Source organism: Leopardus geoffroyi, chromosome B4 (genome assembly GCF_018350155.1).
Source record: "Leopardus geoffroyi isolate Oge1 chromosome B4, O.geoffroyi_Oge1_pat1.0, whole genome shotgun sequence".
Classification (NCBI taxonomy): Eukaryota; Metazoa; Chordata; class Mammalia; order Carnivora; family Felidae; genus Leopardus; species Leopardus geoffroyi.
The window spans coordinates 117,352,351-117,371,991 of NC_059341.1; the positions used below are offsets into that span (position 1 = coordinate 117,352,351).

Consider the following 19,641-nt stretch of genomic DNA (forward strand, 5'->3'; position numbering starts at 1 on the left):
TGGTTTTGTGATTCCTTTTCACAACAAGGGAAACTTTTACAGCAGTAATTAAAATAAAGGAAAATCATTTAGGGTTATTTTCAATGAAATCACACTTACTTAAAATTTCCCTACCTACTTATTAAAGCTTTCAGACCTTGCCCTCGTGGATTTTATAGAAAGTCTTCCAGGGCTACCTCTTGGTTCCTAAAATTATTCAAGTGTGTACCAAATCCACTCCCAGTACCGCAGCATCTTCAAATCTGTTCCCTAAGGCATTAAACCCTCTCTTCTCAATCTCTCAGAAAATGAATTTAATATTATCAACCTAAGAAGCTTTGTTTCCTGATTCCCTCTTCCCACAAAAAAAGCTTTTTAAAAAATGTTTATTATTTTTGAAAGAGAAAGAGTGTGCGTGTGCATGCACAAAAGAGTGGGCGAGGAGCAGAGACAGGGGGAGACAGAGAATCCCAAGCAGGTTCCACACTGTCAGTGCAGAGCCCTGCACAGGGCTCGGACTCAGGAACTGTGTGATCATGACCTGAGCTGAAATCAAGAGTCGGATGCTTAACCAAGTGAGCCAGCCAGATGCCCCCAAAGCTTTCATACCATAGATGAAAAACTACTTCCAGTGATTCATGAAGGAAACACATAAATGAGTGAAACACTGTAAATGAATAAGCTGACTTCTTGACACATATTTGTAAAAGCAATCTATTTTGACCTGAAAACAGTCCTCTCTAACACACTAGATGAACAGAGAATACACATTTTTTTAGGCTTCGTTTTATGAATTCCCCAAGATGAAAGTAAGATTAAAAACAAATCCATACCTGACTAAGTAGTTGTCCATGAAAAATATTATTCACAACATTCAGAACCTGTTTGATAAGTTTCCTTTGAGAAGTGGGGATAAGAGCTGGTAACCTAGTACCAGTTGTCTCTAGTTCATGTTGTATTTTATCCAAAAGTTCACAGAGAAATTCCTGAGCATCCTGTTGGGCATAACCACGAAAAGCTGGAATTAGTCTCCACACGGAGTGTAGCATAGCAAATGGTGAGACTAAGGCCCATTTTCCAGACCACATGACTTGGAACAAAGTATGCAATTCATGACAGAGAGAAATGTATTGTGAACTTGGTTCCTTTGGCTGAATAAGTTCCATCTTTCTACTCTTTGATGCTCCGCCACTTAGTCCTAATGATAAACTTGGATGTCTGGAGGGAACACAGCCTGTATCTTTTTCTTGGCATTCATTCATTTGATATACTGTATCTGTGACTGGTGGATGCTTATAAGGTGATCTTGTCTTATCACTAGCTGTCACTGCCAGCCATCGGTTCAGATCAAGTTTTAAAAAACATTGCCGAAAAATAAGTAAATGACTCAACACTTGAAGAACAGAATTCATATAGCAAGTATTTCCCAAATTTCTCAATCCAGTTACACCAGGAGTTACTATTGGCCTTTGTTTACCTGAGGAGTCATTGGCTTTTTTTAATCTCACATCTTCTGAGGTAGGTACTACTTTATCTTTTGCTGGTGATGCTGGGGTTTGCAGTGGTACTTGAACAGGAACTATTTCTACTGTGGTAGACTGAGCTAGACCTTGCAAACGTAAACTCTTTCTTGGGTGTATACTTTCCAATTCGGTTTTAACTTGATACTCTAATTCTTGTTGTCTTTTCTTCACTTCTCTTTTTGCTATTTTTTCCTGAAATTGTTCCTCTTGTCTTTTTCTTCCAATGGGTGATTGTTCAAACCAAGTTCGAAAGATTTTACCCATTAATATTCTTCTTCTATGCCAAAGAGCAGTATACATTTGATCTTCATTTTGAAGCAGAGATTGGGTGCTATCGTGTAAGTAATAAGTATCATCGCTTGTACCCACAGACTGCAAAACCCTTCCACTACGAGTCGTGCACTGATAATTTTGACTTTTGATTGCACTTAAGGTACTTCGTAGTAACTTCAGGTCTCCTGTAGCATTATCATTAAGAACATAATCATCACAAAGGTAACAAAAAACATACATCTCATTCACCTCCAAGGCAACAGGATGACTGCTATCTTGAAAGTGCCTGACTGCATGTTCTTCAATATATCTTCCACAGGCAACATGAGAACAGCTAAGGCAAGCCCAAATCGACTCAGTTGTATTGCAGTCCACACAATGCCATTTCTGAGGGTTGAGGATGGAATGGTCTTGAGCAAGCCGCAACTGCCCAATGTGTTTGCACTTATCCATTGTTAACATTTATTCAGTCTAGCTGAGAAACACATAATCCAAACAAGTCTCTGTTCACGATACTTGAAACATCTGAAAACTAAGCAGAACAATATCAATTTTTAATAAAAGCCAATATTTTTCTTTTTTATAAGGTATTTTTCCAAGAAAAATTTTTATAAATTTGCTTCCTTTGCTCCCAATTTGTGGGCTGCCTGTCATAACACCATAGGCAGTTCTTACTTTTCTTTTGTTCCGAAGCTCTCTAATCTCTCACCTGCCTTGCTCTAAAAAAATACACGCTTAACTTTCTCCAACAGGTTCCCTTTAAAAACTGTTTTTAATTTTCTGCCACCATCTACTGGTAGAAAGGGGGTAGTGCCCTCTTTTCAATGGACTAGAATAAGATCCATCCTTTCACCCAATAGTTGAGGGCAGTTTAAAGAACTACATTCCTTTTCTTAAAAATTAGGGTTGGCAAGACTCAAATATATCTCAGTAATGTCTACATTCTGAGACCCCTATCCAAATTGTTACTAAAGCATAATCATAGTTAACAGCATGAGTTCTGAAACAAACACTTAGAGATGAATTCTACCTCTGCAACATACTGTTATATGTCTGATTTGAGCAAATATTTTAACTTCTCTAAATTTCTGTAAAACAGGGAAAAGTCATACCAACTTCAATGAAAAACTGAAAAAATATGAAATATTTAACACACAGTAAACCCCCAATAAATGGTAGCTATAATGGTAGCTACAGTGAAAAAATATGTACTTTAAGTAGGCTCTACGCCCAGTTGTAGAGCCCAACATGGGGCTTGAACTCTGAGATCGAGACCTGAGCTGAGATTAAATCAGATGTTTAACTGACTGAGCCACCCAGGTGCCCCTAAGATGAACAAACCTTAACATTCTATTATATTCTATTTATTCAAATAAATCACATCGATATTTACTTAATTACCATTTTAAATTTAGCTTTCCACTAGTAAATCAATAATAACCTTTAATTCATGGCTCTGTAACATACTTTGAATTTGACAGACTTGACAGTTTACCTTAGGGAGGGAGAAAGACAGAGACATGCTTTTGTGTTTGAATAGCCTCTTAGGAATGTACAAGGATACATAAGCAAAGAGAAAAAGAAAAATATGAAGTGGATGGCAATATAATAAATGTTTACATTCTGGTGGGCCTATGCACTATCTGAAATTATAAGCTTATTACAAAAACAAAAACAAAACCCCATCCCAACATAATAAAACAAAACAAACAAAACCTATGTGGTTTTGACCCAGAAACATGTTCCTTTATGAGTTAAGAGTCAGGAAAACTTCTGCTACAGGATCTAAAAATAGAGGCATTTGGCTGACTTAGTTGCTTTAGTGTGCAACTCTTTCTTGATCTCAGGATTGTGAGTTTGGACCCCACATTGGGTATAGAGATTACTTAAAAGTAAAATCTTAAAAATAGATAAATAAAAATAAAGATAGTAGGGGTGCCTGCGTGGCTCAGTTGGTTGAGCCACTCTTGATTTCAGCTGAATGATCCCAGGGTCATGGGATGGCGTGAGTCAGGCTCCAGGCGTAAGCAGTGGAGTTCTGAGTTCCAGAACTCAGAACATTTTATGTAGTATGATCAATACTTTCAAACTTTTAGGGCAGCTGATAAAAGGACACTATCCAAAATCTATAAATAACTTATCAAACAACCTCCCTCAAAAACAAACAATCCAGTTAAGAAATGGGCAGAAGGCATGAATTGATTTTTCCAAAGAAAACATCCAGATGACTGACACGTGAAAAGATGCTCAACATCACTCACCATCAAGGAAATACAAATCAAAACCACGATGAGATACCACCTCTCACCTGTCAGGATGGCTAAAATTAACAACACAGGAAACAACACGTGTTGGTGAAAATGTGGAGAAAGGGGAGCTTTCTCGCCCTGTTGGCAGGAATGCAAATTGGTTCAGCCACTCTGGAAAACAGTATGAGGTTCTTCAAAAAGTTAAAAATAGAACTACCCTATGATCCAGCAATTGCATTACTAGGTATTTACCTAGTAAATACAAAGGATACAAAAATAGTGGTTCAAAGAGGTATGTGCACTCCAATGTTAATAGCAGCATTATCAACAATAGCCAAATGTCCAACAACTGATGAATGAATAATGAAGATGTGGGGTATAGGTAACAATGGAATATTACTCAGCCATCAAAAAGAATGAGATCTTGGGGCACCTGGGTGGCTCAGCTGGTTAAGAATCCAACTCTTGGGGCGCCTGGGTGGTGCAGTCGGTTAAGCGTCCGACTTCAGCCAGGTCACGATCTCGCGGTCCGTGAGTTCGAGCCCCGCGTCGGGCTCTGTGCTGACAGCTCAGAGCCTGGAGCCTGTTTCCGATTCTGTGTCTCCCTCTCTCTCTGCCCCTCCCCCGTTCATGCTCTGTCTCTCTGTCCCAAAAAAAAAAAATAAACGTTGAAAAAAAAAAAAAATGAAGGTATTAGCTGAGAACTAAGGTCTAACCTCTCCCAGGAGTATTTACTTTTTAAAAGGGGAGCTCTCAAAGATAAAATCTTTTTAAAAAAATCTGAAGAAGCGAAACCAGGGGCACCTGGCTGGCTCAGTTGATAGAACCGGAGACTCTTGCTTGATCTCAGGGTTGTGAGTTCAAGCCCTACACTGGATATGGAGATTACTTAAAAATAAAATCTTTTATAATGTTTTTGATGTTTATTTATTTTTGAAGGAGAGAGAGACAGAGCGTGAGGGGAGAGGGGCAGAGAGAGAGGGAGACACAGAATCTGAAGCAGGCTCCAGGCTCTGAGCTGTCAGAACAGAGCTCGACGCGATTCGAACCAGTAAACCATGAGATCATGACCTCAGCCGAAGTCAGAGGCTTAACCGACTGAGCCACCCAGGCGCCCCAAAAATAAATCTTAAAAACCAAAACAAAAAAACCCACCAAGAAGTGAAACCAGAATGGTTGAATGACCAATAAGATTAATATTTTAGAGCAGGGGGTCCACTTACCCGGTCAAGTTATGAAAGAAACCAGGAGGGCAGATGACCAAAAGAGGGGCAGGGAGGTAAGCAGGAACTAGAAAGCCAGGTTGCTGCCACCTGAGGCTTCCAGTTTGCTCTGCTGCCTGGTGTCAAAGCTCAGAGACACTTAAAAAGGTATCCCCAAAGGGGTCTCATCACACAAGATCTAAAAGCTTGGAGGAAAATTAAGGGGTATGAGAGTATTTCCTTGACACTTCCTATTTTCCTCTATTGGGTTCAGAGCACTTTTCATTTGCTAATCCACTGCGGAGAAGCTATGTATTAAACTCTGTTTAGCTTCAGCAGGTTGGTTATGTAATTTTTATCAGTATATTCACTTTAAAGAGAGAAAACAAAATATTTTTGCATACTCCATGTAGAATCTGATAAAATATTACCTTATATAATAGCAACACACAATTAGTCAAGATGTTCTGAATGGAATCTATATACAAGGATTAAAATAATCCATACTATCATTTTCTCACACATTTAAAAAATGTTTCATACTTAAAGTTCCAATTAATATCTATGAAATGTTTTTTTAACCAAGTATGCTACCTTTATTTGAAAAGACAGATGGATTTATAATATTCTGAAAGCTTTGTTATTCTTCACTGATTAAAGACAATGAAATTTTTAATTGGTTCAAAGAAAACCATTCAAGCTAGTTAAACTTTCCATGGCATATAACTGATGAACATTTTTATTTTTAAAATTCCCTGCTACTGCTATTATATAGCAAATCTCTACAGTTTAATAATTGTATTTGACTTATTGAAAGCTAATTATTTTATACAGAGTTAACATATAACAAAAGCAATTATAAAATAGAAAACTAAAATGACTAGAAGAGAAAGAAAACATAAGATCTTATTAAATATGGTATTTTTAGTTAAAAATTTACATCACACACAAGTATCAAATACATGGGTAAACTATTTAACTTGTAACAGTTCAACAGCACAACTGCTTATACTTACCACCCAGTGAAGACTCTCTGAAATTAATTTTCATTTACTCAAATGATAGCCCTTTGCAACATACAATCCAGGCTTTCAGCATGTAGTAATACCCTTCTGACATCTATTTCAATGGCTCATCCTATTGGCAGAAGTTCAATGACAGATGTAGGTAGCTGACCACCAGAACTTTTCTGAACCAGTCTCAGGCACACTGCAAACTCAGCTTACCTGTACATCTTGCTGTCACAGAGTTAGTTTCTCTTCCAATATTCTCTTATTTTTTAAAAATATTTTTAAATGTTTTATTTTTGGGGGAGTGTACGTGAGCCGGGGAGGAGCAGAAACAGAAGGGGACAGAAGATCCAAAGGGGTTCCATGCAGTAAACCCAATGAGGGGCTCAAACTCATGAACTACAAGACCATGACCTGAACTGAAGTTGGCTGCCCAACCAACTGAGCCACCCAGACCCCCCTAATATTCTCTTATTAAAGATAGAGTAGTATTATTTAAGTACCCAGGCTATTTTGTTTTGTTTTGTCTTTGGTTTTACTCCTCCCTCCTATCCTTTCTACTCAAACATTCTGATCACCTATGTATAAAAGGTTATCACTCCCCAAGTCTTTATTTCTTCTCATTTGCAGAGCTATCATTCTTATTATGGACTTTACTGTATCATTCCTGAGGTACAGCAGTAACCTCCAAACTGGTTTCCCATCCTCCAGACTCTCATTCTCCTCCACAGTACTATCCTGACAAACTAATCTTCCAAGTTTCCTTTGAGCCTTTAACTATTAGAATCCTCTGTTCCCCATAGTTCAATAAAACAGAGGATTTCTGGGGCACCAGGCTGGCTCAGTTGGTAGATCATGTGACTCATGATCTCAGGGTCATGAGTTTGAGCCCCATGTTGGGTATAGAGATTAAAATCAATTAATAAATTAGCAAATTTAAAAAAATCTCTAACTTCTGAAAGGACCTGGGTTGTGCCAAATGTGAATCCTTTGTTTGTATATACATCCTTACTGCCATTGAACTGTTGGATAGGTTCCCTATGGCCAGGAAGGGACTATATGTCAAACATTTTTTTAGCATCTTAGTTAAAAAAAAAAAAAAAAAAGCCATCTTACTTAAAAAAAAAAATCCTATAGGTTTGATAGCCATGTTGTTTTAGGCTACCAAATTCTTGGCACAAACAACTAGTATTGAATGCAGGTCTTGCTTCAGTTCTCTTTAGGACATTTGAATAAGTGGTTAAGAATAGGAAGCCAATTATACTTAGAAAGACAAAAAGAAAGAATAGGAGGTCACTGACTACTAGTGACCCAAACTGCCCCCCCCACCCTCAACCAAGTGGCTATTTTTCCCTCAAGGTCAGTTAAGGAACAGTTTCCTGATATTTTGTGATATCATTATCCTATTTCTCCATCCTTAACCACAGCCTACCACGTGTCTAGTACCATTCTATGTGCTTTCAGACACCCCAAATAGACTTTATACAAAAGTAAACTGAGATATACTTCCCTAACCCTAATTATTTTAGGTGCCTGGCTGGCTCAGTTGGTACGTCAAGCAACTCTTGATACAGCATGTGACTCTTGATCTCGATTCCGTGAGCTGGAGCCCCATGTTGGGAGTAGAATTTATTAAAAAACAAAACAAAACAAACACACACACAAAAAAACTAGGTGGGGTGCCTGGGTGGCTCAGTTGGTTAAGTGTCTGACTCTGTTTTGGCTCAGGTTATGACCTCACAGTTTTGTGAGTTTGAGCGCCACATTGGACTCTGCACTGGCAGTGAGGAGCCTGCTTGGGGTTCTCCCTCCTTTCCTTTCCTTTTCTTTCTTTCTTTCTTTCTTTCTTTCTTTTCTTTCTTTCTTTCTTTCTTTCTTTCTTTCTTTCTTTCTTTCTTTCTTTCTTTCCTTCCTTCCTTCCTTCCTTCCTTCCTTCCTTCCTTCCTTCCTTCCTTCCTTCCTTCCTTCCTCTCTTTCTCTCCCTCCCCCCCTCATGCTCTCTCTCAAAATAAAAACTTAAAAACAAACAAACAAACAAACAAACAAACAAACCACAACAACCAGAGGCACCTAGCAGGCTCAGTCAGTAGAGCATGCGACTCTTGATCTCAGGATTGTGAATTCAAGCCCCACATCGGGTGTAGAGATTACTTGAAAATAAAATCCTTAAAAGAATAAAAATAAAAAAATAAACAGGGGCACCTGGCTGGCTCAGTCGGTAGAGCATGTGACTTTTCATCTTGGGGTTCTAAATTTGAGCCCCATGTTGGGTGTAGAGATTACTTACAACTAAAATCTTTAAAAAAATTAAAAATAAACAAAAAAGTTTAAAAAAAAGGTTAAATTTTGGTATGATATGCAGTGACCCTTTAAATAAATATTTGTGCTCCAAATACAAATATTACTAAGAACTACAAAAATCACTGAAAACTTAGAAGGATAGCTAATTTTTTTACTTCAAAAATTAACATCCCTCTATAAATTTGTTACCTTCAACAAAATGGTCTTTTCAGCTGACCACCCCATTCCACCTATTTTATCTTAAAACACTTAGAAAGAAAATATGGAAAGGTACAATGACAGTATAAACTTTGGAAGTTCCTAGAGGAGGACAGGTACTAAAGATCATTCACATAAAAGTAATCTTGATCTTCTCACCAGTGCAATTAGCAGCACAGTTTTCATATTACTTGCTTTAAAAAATGTTTTCATGAAAAAACAGGAAGTTACCATGAAAAATAAACACACAAAAATAGCCAAACTAAATTACTATTTTAAAAAGTGACACAGGGAGCTCCTGGGTGGCTCAGTTGGTTAAGTGTCTGACTTTAGCTCAGGTCATGATCTTGCAGTTCATGAGTTTGAGTCCTGCATTGGGCTCTGTGCGGACAGCTCAGAGCCTGGACCCTGCTTCAGATTCTGTATCTCCCTCTCTCTCTCTGCTCTTCCCCCCACTTGCACTTGGTCTCTCTCTCAAAAATAAATAAACTTAAAAAAAAAAAGCTTAAAAAAAAAGTGACACAGAACGAGGGAACTGGCTAATATACACTCCTAAAAGAAAATCTATATTTAAAAATCTGAACAGACACTAAAATAGTATCATTATGCTCTATTAAACTTCTCCCAGGGCACCTGGGTGGCTCAGTCAGTTGAGCCTCCGACTTCAGCCGAGGTCACGATCTTGCAGGTTCGTGAATTCAAGCCCCACATTGGGCTTGCGGCTGTCAGCCTGTCAGTGTGAGCTCACTTAGGATCCTCTGTCCCCCTCTCTCTGCCTCTCCCCCACTTGCGCTCTTCCCCCTCCCCCTCAAAAAAAGCTTCTCCCTTTTCAGAGTCATAAAACATTTGCATTTTACATCATTTCTAGTGTGTCTCATAGAACAGCTTTGCAATCATTGAAAAATTGTTTAAAAGTTTTGAAAGACCACAAGATCAGTCTAAACTCTTTACCATGGCCTGTAAGTGCCTTCAAATTGCCTTCAAATTGTGGCACAATACATACTTTTCTATTCTCATCTATGACCAGCCACTTTTCACATATCTTTTATTAAAATGTTTTTATATACAAATGACCATATTGTGAATAAAAAATTTTTGTAACTGGGGTATTTACTAGTGTTTCAAAGGCAATGGGTGTGCACATTTTATATAAATGCTTATATACATACATAACACTAGGCATAAAGAATATTTAAATAAAATTGCATCACAGTAATCATCTTTGTCTCATTTGAGAATTCCTAGAGGGATAGATATTAAAGATTCAACATATGCTGAATCTTTATTTTAATAAAGATAATTTTTATAACAAAATTTAATTTTCTTTTAACAGTACCAAATAACCTAAACAGATCCTCTAAAAGCTATTAAAAGTAGGAAGATTTGTTATTTTCCATAATAAAAGATAGGAGGAAATGGCAATTTCAATAGGAAGTTGGCCTTAGGAATTACTAACCACACCAATCTTTGCGTTCATTTGGATAAGAATGAAAATAACCTTTATGCATAGTAATTAGGGCAAATCCTACCCCACTCCTTATAAGCAGGTTCCAAATTTCCATGGAACTACCATAGTAACCTGTGCTCTTAGGAGATGTTTGCAAAATGCCAAGGGTCAAGCATAGTGCCTGGTACAAAGGGGTTCAAAAATTTGAATGAACAAATGATTGAATGAATTAACAAAATGGCCTCTCAAACTCTCCCTACTCCCTCTTAGGTATGCTATCATGCCTCTTAAGTGCTTTGGCACCTCTTATCAATCATGATGTATTTCCTTTCCTTTATCCCTAGAAAGGCCCTAGTTATTCTTCCTTCCTCTAGAAATCTAGAATCTATAATTACCCTGATCTTTCTTGAAACTCTTCATTAAACAGAAAAGGATACTCTTTTTCCCTGGGCCTTCTTCACATCTCTAACATTGCCTCCCCAGAAGCACAGAGATTGAATCTAGTTGATGTTCTAAGAAAAAGAACTGGAAATTAAGTTCTGCCACCAGGTTTATTTGATTTCCTTACCCATCACTACTTACAGGTATTTCATTCATGGGCAATTTTGTTCCAAAATATTTATCATTAGTGTCACATCACCATACTTATATATCAACATACTGCAGCTAACTTCATAACAATGGGAGAAATGTTCACAAAAAGATTGAGTGGGGCACCTGGGTGGCTCAGTTGAGCACCCAACTCTTGATTTTGGCTCAGGGCATGATCCCAGAGTTGCAGGACTGAGCTCCATGTCAGGCTCTGTGCTGAGCATGGAGCCTGCTTAAGATTATCTCACTTTCTCCCTCTGCCCATTTCCCTACCCCACCTCTCAAAAAAAAAAAAAAAAAAAAAAAAAAAAAAAAAAAAAAAAAAATTAAGCATTCTATTACGGGTCTAGAAAATTGAGTTCAAATACTTTGTGTAAAATGCTTAGACTCTATCATTCTAGCACATCTATAATTTGGCCTAACAAATATATTCTTGGACTATAAATAAGCTTTTCCCATGGTATGTAAAACTCCACTGAAAGTAAAGTTTTATGGTCTCTGAAAGCGCTGTGAAAAACCAACGTACTTCAATAATCTTAATTTTTGCCAGAAAGCCAGTATTATAGAATCCTCCTATATTTTAGTGACTTGTCACTTCCTATTTCGATTAGGCCTAATGGCAAAACTGTCCATTACTGAATCCAGAAAATGATGGGCACACATTTCCTACCTTGATTAGTCTCCTAAGCCTGGGCCCCAGTCTCTGTCTAATCTCCCTCAACCAGACAACTCCATTAGAATCCGGCAACCATGTTTGTTCTGCCTAACATTACAGGAAGGAGAAACACTTCAAAGCACCCTTTTTGTGCCTATAAGAAGCCAAGACGTTGCCTTTCTCTATATCTCTGCACCATTCAAAACCACAAGTCGACACTTACAGGGATTTTTCCTCCATGATAAGCAGATAGTCAGGTGCTGGGGATACAAACAAAATACAATCAGACTCTGCCCTCAAACAACCCAATGAGCAGAAAATCCTCTTACGTACCACCAATGCTATAATACTCAGTAAGATTTAAGCATGTAGAGGAAAATTTTGGTAGAGGGTATATATGATAAATTTCTGTAGTACAGAAAGAAAAATCTGTGAAAAGGTGGGGGGGGGGGTAAAGACAGGTAGAAACAATATATTTCAAATATTTAACCCAAATCTTCAACAGATTTTCCAATTTAAATATTCCAAAAAGTGTATCATTGTATAGTATACTCAACACAGATTCACTTTTCACTTAAATGTTTTTAAGCTAAAAAGTCTGGGATAATTAATATTCTGGAAGAAAAACAAGGTGAATGTACAATGAAAACAGCCAAAACATTTCAACTTTCTACACTGTATGCGCTAAACTTTGTTCAATAATAGAATATCTCTAAATTTCAATATAGATAGACTACATGAAAATTCCTAGAATGAAAAATCTGCCATCCTTTGCAAAATGAACGGCTAGTACACAAAAAGCTAGAGAAATCAGAGCAGGGTGGAGAAAAGGTAAACAAGACAAAATGTTTAAAATCTCTTTCAAATCTGTGTGGGGGTAGGGGTTGGAAATTAAATAAAAATAAAAATCTTCTTTCAAATCCCGAGATGCTAAATTAAGGATAAAAAGATTAGGGCTCCAAGAATACAAAGTTTTCCTCGCTTTCAAGACAACTGAATATTGAAATCTCACTGAGATGATGAAATATTCCATAAACATGTGCTTAACTCATGTTTGGCTTTCTGAATTTGATCACAGTGAACAGCTAATTTTTTTTCATTGTTTACACTGAATACTGATTTTAAAGACAACTCAAAATGGAATTCCAGGCCCTATGTTACCACCCCCTACTCCCCCCCCCCACACACACACACACCCCGCCCCGCACAGGCTACTTCACAGATAATAAGGAATTCAAGTGCAGGGTCTGAAGGTCCTATTTCCATGCTAATTTCACAATCCCGTTACTTGCAAGATAGGACCATTGGAGTTTAAAAGTGGGGGAAATCAGGAGGGCTTAAGGACAAAGCGACTCTCCTAAGACTTGCTAAATTGTCTACTTCCAAAATTAACACTGCAAGAAATTATCCGGTTACATGCAGAATGTACAACAGCTCAAACTTGCAGTTGAAACAATCACTGCGTTTCACTTTCTTTTTTTATTGGGAGTGGGCGTACGAGGGTCTCCCACCACCTCTTAAACTTGAACATTTTTTTCTTCTCATGCTAACACGTTTCTTACGCCCCCAAATGAGTTTAGCCCATTAGCATTCCTTCCCCGAAGGCCAGCGGAACCTGGCATTCAAAAATCCTAAGTGTCTCTAAGTGGCAGCAGGTGCTGGCAACGCTGGGACCCGATCGATGGAAGGAAAGCAAGCCATTCCTCATAAACGGACGGCTAGAAAATGCCCTTCCAAAGCCTCCCAGGGGATTTCGAGCATCACCTGGCAGCAATCAGAACCAGGGGTTAGGATGCGGTTTTATTTCGACAGTACCAGCTCTGCAGAGCGCCCAGCGCGCATCCCTATTCATGATCACATCTACATAGCGCTCCCCAACGCGGGTCAGGGCACATCTAGCCCTCCGCACCCCCCAAAGTCTTCCTATTTCGCCTCTTCTCCTCCCAACTCATGCCCCTCCAGCCCCGCTCAGGGTGGCTACGCGGTGACCCTGGCCACACGGGACGCGCGGCTGCTCGCAGCATCTCTGGGCACTCCTGAGGTGGCCAGCCACCAGGACGCCGGCCAGGGCATCGCACGACCCACCGAAACTTCCCAGAGGCGCCAATTCTAAATTCGCCGGACCCGCCGCCACTGCCACTGCCTTCTCCGCGCGCCCCTCGGCCCGCTCCCCTCAGTCCGTCCGCAGCCCCCCTGTCCCTCCCTCAGGACCTCCCCGCGCCCTGCGAGGCGGGAAAACGCCGCCAGGTGCCCCCAGGCCCCGAAGGCTCTGGTCGGACCTCCGCTCCGGTAGAGAGCCTCATTCCGCCAACCGCTGCAGCCGCGCGCGTCCGTCACGCACACTCACCAGCCCGAGCCGGAGCGGCCATCTTTGCGCTCACCCCCGGGCCCCCCGCCCCCGGTTCAGCGGCGGCGGCGGCGGCGGCAGCGGCGGCGGCCCGGTCGAGCGGCTACGTCACAGGTGACGCCGTGCCGCCCCGCCCCCCGGGCCTTTGGCGGGCCGGGGGTGCCGCTCCGCTTGGCTAATGCCACCCGCTCGGCTGCCGGGGACGCCCTGAGAGGCGAGCGGCAGCCGGGATTCCGGTCGTGGTCCAGGGATGGGCTTTGCTCAGCGCGGCGTGTGGCTCTGAGTGGATAGTAGCCGTTTCCTCCCCAGGCGGGCTTCGCACCTGTCCTCATCTCCCGGGCACGGGAGGGTGCAGCCAGTGTTTACTACAGTTCTGTGAGATGCAAAAGATTCCGCGGGCGTCCGAACCCCTCCACTGAATTTCTGCGACTCACACAGCGTCAAATTGGCAGGAAGGCGCGCCCCTTCCGTTGTCTTCAAAATCAGCGCAAATTGACTGGCATAGACATTCGTTGAGAAAACGCTTCCTTTCTGAGGAGGCAACCTAGGTGTGACCTCAAGGGGATCGTGACTGCTTTGAATTCAGCTTCCTCAGACAGCAGTCGGGCAAGGAAGGTTCCAGAATGGGACACTGACTGAGACATAAATTTGAGGGACACGAAGAGACTCCTGTGTCCAAAATTAACCTGAAGCTGTCGATTTACCTGAAATTGCCAATTTAAGGTAATGAAATAGATACCGAAAAGAAGAGCTGAGAGAGAAAGATCTAGAGAAGAGAAAGTCAAACCCACAGGTACATGAAAAGTAAGCCATTAATATTTCTTGAGCTTGTACTCTGTGCTCAGCTGTGTGCCGTTTCTACCTCCGCTACCCTGTGGGGAATATTTAAAATGAAAAGACCTATCTTTTTAAGGAGAGGTAGAAGCAGCAAGACAAACATGCAGCGTTAATAACGTGTCCGTGGAGTACATTATCTTGCAATATATAAGGGAAGCTATAAAATTGTTCATATGAACAACTCCACTTCAGGGAATTTCCATGGTATGAATGGGGAAAAAATGAGCGCACAAAGGCATTCATAGCATATTATCTAAACAAAAGTTTGAAGGGAAATGGCTAATTAACATCGGCCTATTAACCTCAGGAATTCTTATGTAGATAACAAATGGCAACAGGCTAATCAATTCACATTATAAAAAGTACCGGTTGAAGATTCAATTGCATAAAATGTAGTTTTGCACATATAAGTGATAAGTGATGAATTTTCATAGTTTAATACTCCTTTCATTCTTTTTTTCTAATACAAGTGCATGATAATTCTATAGAATTCAATTCTGTCCCCAGTGCAGTCCTCCAGTTCGAAACACGTAAACCACTGTCTTGTAATCTTTCCCATCACCTTAATTTCTAAAATGCATTACATGAGAGTATCTCTGAAGAGGAAGTATTTCATTTAAGTATTTTTGGCATACAATATAGTTTTCCCTGCATTTCCTAGAAAGCAAAATATAACTAAGTTCAAAAACCTTGCTCTCCTTTTTTAAGGTCAAAAAACCCATCTAGAAGGTCTTTGGTGAATATTAAGCATCTGCTGCCACTGATCTAGTAATTTTGCTTTTAGGAATACAAACAATTTTTTACTTCTGCTCAGTGTTATTTAGAATAGTGAAGACCAGGGGCGCCTGGGTGGCGCAGTCGGTTAAGCGTCCGACTTCAGCCGGGTGCCGATCTCGTGGTCCGTGAGTTCGAGCCCCGCGTCGGGCTCTGGGCTGATGGCTCAGAGCCTGGAGCCTGTTTCCGATTCTGTGTCTCCCTCTCTCTCTGCCCCTCCCCCGTTCATGCTCTGTCTCTCTCTGTCCCAAAAATAAATAAACGTTGAAAAAAAAATTTTTTTTTAAAATGTTTAGAATAGTGAAGACCAGAAACAACCTAACTGTTCAGTACCATGGGAAAGGATAAGTATATCTGATATAGTCATAGGACAGAATATTATATAGTCATCAAAAATCTTATTTTCAGGGGTGTCTAGGTAGTTCAGTCACTTAAGTGACTGACTCTTCATTTTGGCCCAGGTCATGATCTTGCAGTTTGTGAGTTTGAGCCCTGTGTCTGCTCTATGCTTACAGTGCAGAGACTGCTTGGGATTCTCTCTCTCTCCCTCCCCTCTCCCTCTCCCCTCCCCTGCTCATGCATTCCCTCTTTCAAAATAAATAAATAAACAATCATTTTAAAAATTCTATTTTCAGGGGGTGCCTGGCTGGCTCAGTTGGTAGAGCATGTGACTTGATCTCGGGGTCATGAGTTTGAATCCCAAGTTCAGCATAGAGATTACTTTTAAAAAATCTTATTTTCGGGGCACCTGGATGGCTCAGTCGGTTAAGCGTCCGACTTCGGCTCAGGTCATGATCTCACTGCTCGTGAGTTCGAGTCCTGCGTTGGGCTCTGTGCTAACAGCTCGGAGTCTGGAGCCTGCTTCGGATTCTGTCTCTCTCTCTGCATGCACCTCCCCTGCTCGCTGTCTCTGTCTCTCTCTCTCAAATATAAAATAAAACATAAAAATTTTTTAAAATCTTCTTTTCTAAAAATATTAAATGAAGGATTTATAAGTCAAGTCAACTGTGTCTCCCATTCCCATTCTTCAAAGAGGGTCCTTCTTCATAAATTATCTTACTAGACTGTATGACCCCTTCTCCCTCTTTTCCAGAGTTTATTAGTCTGAGATGAACACCAGACCCAAGACCAATCAATCTGTAGGAAGCTCTTTAAAAACTCTCCCTGCCCACCCCTGGGGACCTGGCTGGCTCAGTCAGTGGAGCATGCTGCTCTTGATCTCAGGGCTTGTGAGTTCAAGCCTCACATTGGGAATAGGGATTACTTAAAAACAAAATCATAGATAGATAGATAGATAGATAGATAGATAGATAAAACCTCTTCTCAAACACTGAGGTAAAAGGGGTTGAGATGGGTTGAATATTGATTTAAAGGCATGTTGAAGTAAAAATTAATTAATTAATTAAAGGCACATTGAGAAGGCAAACAGTGGACACCTGGAAGCAAGAGGCATAAAGAAAGAGGATATAAGGATTAACAGCTGAGGTAAAAAGAAGCAGTAGCTGGGGTCTTCAGATTCTGAGTAGAATGGTTTAGATGCCAAGAGTCTGTAAAATAACAATGTAAAAGCAAAAACTAAATGCAGGATGCAAAAATGTATACATTGTATTTAAAAATGAATGTATATACTATTCACATTGGACACTTGGAATACATCAACATTTCAGTAATGGTGGCAGGATTACAAGTGCTGTTTTTAAAAGATTTTATTTTTTAAAGTAATCTCTCCACCCAACATGGGGCTTGAATTTACAACCTTGAGATCAGGAGTCGCTCCACTGACTGAGCCAACCAGGCACTCCACAAGTGATTTTTATTTTCTATGTGTTCTGCAATGATCATACTTATTTTTTTTAATGTTTATTTTTTTTTGAAAGTGCGTGGGTACATTTGTGCAGATGAGTGAGAGAGGGGCATGGAAGGAGGGGGATAGAGGATCTGAAGTGGGCTCTGCACCAACAGCAGAGAGTCCGATGTGGGGCTCGAACTCATGAACTGTGAGATCATAACCTGAGCCAAAGTCCAACACTTAATCGACTGAGCTGCCCGGGTGTCCCATGATTTTTAAAAAACTGTTTTAAAGGGTTAAATAGAATGAAGATCATCAGTATTCAAAAATTGTTCAGGGGCGCCTGGGTGGCTCAGTGGGTTGAGCGTCCAACTTCCGCTCAGATCATGATCTCATGGCTCGTGAGCCCCATGTTGGGCTCTGTGCTGACAGCTCAGAGCCTGGAGTCTGCTTTGGATTCTGTGTCCCTCTCTCGCTGTGCCGCTCCCTCGCTCATGCTCTATCTCTCTTTCTCTCAAGAATAAATAAAACATTAAAAAAAATTGTTCAGAAAATAAGCTGCATGTGGCCAAAGTGACTAGCAGATAGAAGTTCAGATAATTTCCTGAGGTCATAAATGACTTCAAGGAAACGGAATTTGGGCTGGGTCTTTTAAAGACTAAGATGATATTTTTTCATTTATGGGAAGAAGACAAAGCAAAGACAAGTTGAGTAAGTCATAGGAGGAGGGTACTGAATAGATGTCCTCAATAAAAGGTCTTGAATACAAAGATGTAAGCTAGAGAGAGGTGCTGGATGGGAAGGAATGAGCTAGAGATAAGAAATTATCTGGAGATTGTCATTAATTGTGTTAATAATTAAAGAGATCGATTGTAGCATAACCTTATATATATTTATTGTTATTACTATTTACTCAACTTTGAAAATTTCCTTAGCTACCATTTTATTCTGAGTCTTAACAACGTAGGCCTAAATTATGCCATGTCTAACTTGTTTCTAGAGCTCCAGAACCAGAACCTCATTTTTACATAGCTGTCTTAATAATTTTTCTCACGTAATTTTCCTCTTTGTTTTACACCCATGTCACGAAATCTAAGCTTTTTACTATAACAAAGAAAAAAAATGTCTTCTTCCCTTCACACATCATCAACAGGCTTCCCCAAACTTACCTACATCCTCAAAATCAGTCTTTCCCCTTATCGGCCTTTGACTGCTAGGAGGTCAGTCTCTTTACAGTCTTGCACACTTCAGGCACTTCCCACCTTTAAATCTGCGCAGATGTTTATCTCCTAAGTAGAAGCCCCTCCAACTTTCACTCCTGCAAAATTACAATCAACCTCTTTCAGAGCTGGCCTAAGCTCTTACCTCCTGGAAATTGCTTTCCTAGTAACTAGGCTTTCAGATCCCCATCCCCCAACCCCCAATACATTATTATGCAGTCACAGCTTTTGTTCTGAGTTCCGCGCCTGGTTCTCTCTTTGCATTGTAACCTCTTTGGGGAGAAGGAATGTGCACTGGCTCCACTGTGTGTCTCTCTACAGCTCCTTAGTATAGTGATGGCCAAAAATACTCTTAAAATGCTTAATGAATTAACAAAATTAGATGTTCTCTCGCATAATAGGGCATTGTGGAAATGATGTGTAGTGGTTTCCCTTGTTTCCACAGTCCCTATATTGGGAGAAACGTCAATTTGCTTTTTTTTTCTAAGGTAAGTACAGTTTCCTAACAAGATAAAATTTTAATGACTTTGATACCTCCACTCTGAGGCCAGATCCAACTTCTGAAGTAGATACAACACTAACTGGTTGTTTCTTGGATCCTCAGAGTCCGAATGAATTAAAGGAAGACAAAATACAAAATTTTGTTAATCTTAGGGCTGCTTTTTAATCTTTGTGTTGATTTTTAGAATTTTCTATTCCAGTCTTTTATTAAAATGAGAAATATCTTGGGAATCCTAATTGTCTATTAAAGAAGAGTTTAGGATTTTGTTAACTTTGAGAAAACTGCTTCCAAGAATTTTCAGTTTTACAGACTAAATGTTCCTATCAATAATTTTAAAGCTATGAAAGATTCATTTGACAAATATTTTTTGAACACCTATGTGCCTGGCACTATGCTAGGCACTGACATGTCCATGACCTTCATTTCAATGTTAGGAAGAAATAAAGGATTGAATGGAGAAAGTAGGTAAAGAAAATACTAAAAGACTCAGACCTAAAGTTTGATTAAGGTGTAACAACACCCTGCTGTTGATTTTTTAAAAATAGAGTCACCCAAAAACCTTAAATTTGAGGCAAATATGTAAGAAAAGAGTTGAGAGAGAAATATTAGAACAGCAGATGACAACATATGGTCTTAGTAGGTGAATATAGAGAGTGGAACATGAGCAGAAAGAAATGGCTTTAGAATTAGCTCTTTTAAATTCTTTCTTGTTTTTAGTTTCTTTTTCTGAGTAGGCTCCATGCG

The 19,641-nt window shown here is 39.9% G+C and overlaps 1 protein-coding gene and 1 long non-coding RNA gene across 5 annotated transcripts in view; one reads left to right on the forward strand and one right to left on the reverse strand.

Moving 5' to 3' along the window:
* USP44 (ubiquitin specific peptidase 44) overlaps positions 1 to 19,641 on the reverse strand; it is a 49,338-nt gene that overhangs the window by 13,848 nt on the left and 15,849 nt on the right. The window contains exons 1-2 of one of the 4 annotated variants that reach the window (XM_045463367.1): positions 18,345 to 18,437; positions 813 to 2,307 (exon numbers count right to left, since the gene is read on the reverse strand). In XM_045463367.1, coding sequence (XP_045319323.1) covers positions 813 to 2,237 — 1,425 coding nt within the window. In that variant the 5' untranslated portion in view covers positions 2,238 to 2,307; positions 18,345 to 18,437. Of the gene's footprint in view, positions 1 to 812; positions 2,308 to 13,707; positions 13,753 to 13,775; positions 13,883 to 18,344; positions 18,438 to 19,641 lie in introns of those variants that run through there. The other 3 variants (XM_045463368.1, XM_045463370.1, XM_045463366.1) reach the window with 3 other exon arrangements.
* The window catches only part of LOC123590334, a 42,452-nt gene continuing 41,297 nt past the window's right edge, over positions 18,487 to 19,641 (forward strand). The window contains exon 1 of the long non-coding RNA XR_006708720.1: positions 18,487 to 18,883. This is a non-coding gene — a long non-coding RNA (uncharacterized LOC123590334). The remainder of the gene's footprint in view (positions 18,884 to 19,641) is intronic.